Source organism: Gavialis gangeticus, unplaced genomic scaffold, assembly GCF_001723915.1.
Source record: "Gavialis gangeticus isolate Ggan-Ray unplaced genomic scaffold, GavGan_comp1, whole genome shotgun sequence".
NCBI lineage: Eukaryota > Metazoa > Chordata > Crocodylia > Gavialidae > Gavialis > Gavialis gangeticus.
In genome coordinates this window covers 15,381,889-15,386,799 of record NW_017729034.1, presented here as the reverse complement: position 1 = coordinate 15,386,799, position 4,911 = coordinate 15,381,889, and the positions used below count along the sequence as shown (strand labels likewise).

The 4,911-nt window shown below is 50.6% G+C and overlaps 1 protein-coding gene across 1 annotated transcript in view; it reads right to left on the bottom strand.

Moving 5' to 3' along the window:
- Positions 1-1,190: 1,190 nt before the first annotated feature.
- LOC109304198 (trypsin-like) overlaps positions 1,191-4,911 on the bottom strand; it is an 11,784-nt gene continuing 8,063 nt past the window's right edge. Inside the window, 4 exon segments of the mRNA XM_019526676.1 lie at positions 1,191-1,244; positions 1,666-1,830; positions 2,344-2,480; positions 2,801-3,054. Of these exon segments, the coding sequence (XP_019382221.1) occupies positions 1,191-1,244; positions 1,666-1,830; positions 2,344-2,480; positions 2,801-3,054 (610 nt within the window).

The following is a 4,911-nucleotide window of genomic DNA, read 5'->3' as shown; positions in this document are numbered from 1 at the left end:
TCTCATACTGGGACAGAAACATGGGAGGACTCTCCTCCCCCTCTTCTCTGTTCATTTTTTGGAGCTTATGCTGAGGTCCATGGGCATGTCACCATGGATGTACCTGGCCTGTGTGTGACCTACTGTATGTGATCAGTTTATGCACATACATTTATGTACCCATAGCATAAAGCCAGGTCCTAAAGCAGCCAAGCAGATGGCTAGAGAACTGGCATTTAGAGGTATGAAGGGAAACTGAATTACCCTCTAAATAAGTCCATACATGCCGGGGGAATGGTAAGCATTGGCAAGCACCAAACCTTTGCTACACCCACTGCCTCATCAGGACTCTAGCCTAGGAGCCCTTGTCCATCCTGCATCATTGCCTGGGCCACAACTCTGAACTCAGGGTGTGAGGAGGAAACTGATGTGCCTTGACGGAGGAGTTGGAGACCTCAGGGCATCAAGGGGCAAATTGGAGGGTGTTTCATGAATGGGTTACAGACTCCAGCCCAGTTTCTAACTAGGGAGGTAGAGAATTCAAAGACAGAGGTGTGCAGGTGCTGACTTGCAATCTGGTCATAAATGAGCAGTCTTTGGAAGTGTGCGCTCTTCACCTGCTTGCTGGGGGGAGGGGGAGCAAAGCAGGGGCTATGGAAGCGTCCCCTCTTAACCACCACATAAATTAGGTACCAAAACCTTAAAGGGAAGACTTTTAAGACTGTTTCTACAGTGAAAATAGAGAGGCAGTTTCTGTCTACAGAAGTCAGGGTCAGAGAAAATGTCATGTCCTCCCTTCCTGTGCTCATGCTGTGACTAGGGAAAGGGGTTGGTCCATCCAAGGATTTGATTCCTTTTTCCTGCATCCAAGGGGCCCTCTTCCATGCAGCCTCCCCATGTGTTTTAGTAATATGGGTCTTCATGATTCCCAACCCTGGGACTACCTGAACACCTCTTCCTAGCTCCTCTGCACACCATAGTCTGAGGGCCTTGTCCAACTGGTCCTCCAGGCCCCTGTCTCATCTGAGAGCCTTGTCCTTTAGCAGGAAAGGGACTGAACCTCTTCCCCTTCAGGCAATGTGAGCCTTGGCCTGGGGATCTTTGACCTGCTGAGGAGGCCCGAAACCTCCTAACCGGTCCCACAACTGAACTGGCCTCTGAGGTCACCCTACTGCTTCGCAGAGGGAGCACCTGTTTCCAAAAACTTCAGGTCATTCTGTGCCACCAGCTGTGCTAGGGGTGGAGATGCTGCATGTGGTGGGGCTCTGCGAAACAAAGTAATGATCCTTAGTGAGGTGCAAGCAGCTTGGTGCTGGCTGTTCCTGCCAGTGATTCTCATCGTTTGCATTGAAGTTTGGATTGGTATGTGCCCTGGGTAAGTACTTAGGGTTTCCCCCATCCCTAGGCCATGCACTTAAATGGAGTATTCAGTAACACAGACATGACACCTAGAGTCCTTGGCATGAGTAAGCGAGTGGGAGTGCTGCAGAGAACCCCTGCCCTAGATGGGGATGGGAAGGGGTCACTGAAGGAGGTTTTTGGAGAGAAGAAGGGATGCATGGAGCCTCTGGTATGTATGATTGTGATCAAGGAAAATGACCCGTGTAACTCAAGGGGATTTTTATTTGCACTGTTTTCTTTTTGAAGATGAATAAATGGGGATGGATGGAAATGCCCCAAAGAAACAAGGAGATGGATGCTTCAGTTACGGGCAATGGTGTCCTTGATCCAGGTAGTAAATTTGCAGACCTTGGTGTAGACACCAGGGTAACCCTTCAGGGCACAGCCTCTTCCCCAGGAAACAATCCCCTGGAGCTGCCCATTGCACACGACTGGACCACCAGAATCGCCCTGTAAGGGAGAGGGTTTGGGGGTTACTTGCACACTCTCATGCAGGCAGCTGACGCCATGAGTCTAATATAGGAGGGTTCCCACCCAGCTCCAGATGAACTCGGAGAGCACTGGATAAGGAGCAAAGTTCACAGGCTCCTGTGTATCTGATGGGTAGGAGGAGGGTGAGGTAAGGGACATTTCAGCATTGTGACTGTTTCTTCTATTGACTGCCTCCCCCCAGAGCATGAGCTGGAGCTTCAGGTTTGGGTGAAAAGTGCTGTGCATCCAGTTCCTGCTGATCTGAGACTGAAGGCTGGACACCACTCAGAGCTCCTTATACCTCAGTCTCTACCCTCTCTCCATAACACATCCCACACAAGTCAGAGCATGCATTGGAGCTGGTGTCCCACAGGTGAAATGGCCTGCAGTTTGCACCTCAATTCTCAGAGTCCTGGCACAATCAATGGAACATGAGGGACTGGAGCAGCTTGTGCCCTTCAGGACAGAGTGAAACACATAAAGGGTGCTCACCTGGCAGGAGTCTTTGCTACCTTCCACAAATCCTACACACATCATGCTGCTGGTGATTTGTCCTGGGTAAGCATTTTTGCACTGGGTGTCAGTCAGGACTGGAGCTTTCAGACACTGGAGTATCTCAGGATAATTAGCTGCCAAGAGCAAGGGCAGAAGATTCATGGTCAGGTTAGCAACTCAAAAGTGCACTTAGCATAAAACAGAAGGAAATCTGGCTTAGAGAATATAACAATGTAAAGGGAAGAAAGAGCCATTCAGTAGAAGTGTGAGGATACCAATGATTGCAGTAGAGTAGAACAGGTTATTGAAGGTCACGACTGAGAGGGCTTGATGGGGTTATATGGTCAGGTCATTCCTGGCATACGGGGGGGGCTGCCAGGTGGGATTAATATGTATGGGAGTCCCATGCTGGAACTAGTGGGAAGGGACTGCACATTGTGTGTGTGGTACTCACTGCCACTGCTGAGGGTGTTTCCCCACCCAGAAATTAAACACGTTGTCCCAACAGCTAGACAGGCTGTGGGAAGTGGGACGGTTGAGACATGAGAGTTCAAGGTTGCTGGGGTTGCCAGTTTGATCAGCATGATGTCATTATCTATGGTTCGTGAGTTGTATTTCGGGTGTCGAATGACTGCTGCGGAATTGATGAACTGTTCAGTCCGCTCCTCCCGGTCGATGTTGTACTCGCCCAGCCTCACCTGGATGCGGCTGCAAAATTAACAGTGCAATACGGCAGCAGTTAAGCACAAAAACAATGACAGAGGTGGCCACCTGCGAGTGCCTCAGTATCTGTATGAGGAAGAGTGGAGACATCGGGGTGGAATCCTATTGCACTCTGTGCCTGAATAGCACCCAGCCACGCAGGTGGTATTATTGGCATATATGCACATTTTGCAATTCTATTAACCCTGCACTGAGGATGCATGAGCATCTGCCCACCTATGAAGCATGCTTAATAGGCCATGCTCTGGCCAGGCAGGTACCATATTTACCCAAATCAAAGTCAACTTTGAATTGAAGATGATTCCCCTGCAGGGGGCAGGCTGCAGGTTCCTTTCCTTGCAGTAACCCCCACTCTCCCCCAAGGCTGTATGCCCCCTCTCCCACCAAATGAGCCATTCTATCTGGGGACAGTCTGTGGCTCAGTTCTGGCTTCAGCCCTGAGCCCAGGGACAAAGCCAGAGCTGAGCTGCCACCTTCCCAGGGCTGGTACTCAAATCCAAGACAAGGGATTTCCCCCACTCCATTCTGACTGGGGATGGGGGGGAGACACACACCTCATCTTGGATTCAAGTAAATACCATATGTGGATCCATATGTGTGTATGCTGAGCTTGTATAAGTCACAACATGATGTCTATCAAAAATCCATAACTAACAGGTATTAGACACAAGAGGAGGATGGAAGGCCTCCCCTACTACTTGATTCTTGGGATAAAACATTGTATCTGAGGAACAGAGGAGTTGGTTGGACCTGAGCCACTGCAGATTGCATTGCATTGGCTAAAGCTAGTGTGGGGCAGAGGAGGTTCTGTCTCTTTGGAGCAAGGCTCTATCAGGGGCGGGCAATTATTTCAGGTGCAGGGCCACTTATTGAGTTTCAGCAAGCCACCGAGGGCTGCATGATAGGCAACCAGGGGCAGATAAACAGAAGGGCCTGGTGGCCGCATCTGGCCCCCGGGCCGCATTTTGCCCACCCCTACTCTAGTTAGAACTGAGGGACTGTTCCCCTTCAGGGCAACATCTGCTTCACTGAGCCACATACCCTTGAACCTGCTTGCTTCCTCCCAGCTCTACATATCTCCCTCTCTTGGCTGCCAAAGAGCCCAGATTCAGAACAAAGACTGAAGAAGGGTCTAATGGTGTGTCCTGTAGCATGGTGCCTAAAGCACTGTGTTGGGAAGCTGGAGAGATTCAAGTTCAGGCCTCTCAAGTTAAGAGGGCTTAGAAGTGGGATGTCCCTTTCTTGGCCAGGTGCCCTAACCACTCAGCACCATCGGGGCTATATGATGGGAGCTCTGTAGCAGAAAGCCACCTTGGTTTTTCCCCAAAAATTTCTGCCCTGTAACACTGTGATTTAAATCTCTGTGCTGTGACCATTCAATTAGGATAGGCCCAGCACACAGGGGACCACACTCTCAGCCTGTCTCTTTAGGTAACTTGAGCTGGCTGCATTCCTGAGGGAGGGGGGAAACCTGCTCCCTCTGCCTACGTGACTGGTACCTGGGCGAGGAGCATCTACCTGGGGAGCTGGAATCTGCCCAGTAACAGGTGATGTATTTCAAATTGGTTGGCTGACAGCCAACCAGGGCTGGCCTCCACTGGCCCAGGTGAATGAGGTCACAGGGGCTATATAAGTTGGGACAGCCTAGAAGGCGGTCTCTTGGGCCATGAGGTGAGGCTGGAGCCATGAGGGGGGGACTCAGAGGAGCATAAACATCTGAAAAGGCCCTCTCTCCCAAAAACTCATGAATCAGGAACAGCCAGACACTAGAAAGGATCTCACCAGCCTCTGGATGAAGTGTGTGAGTAAGCTACTCGAGATCTGATAGGTATCTAGCTGGCA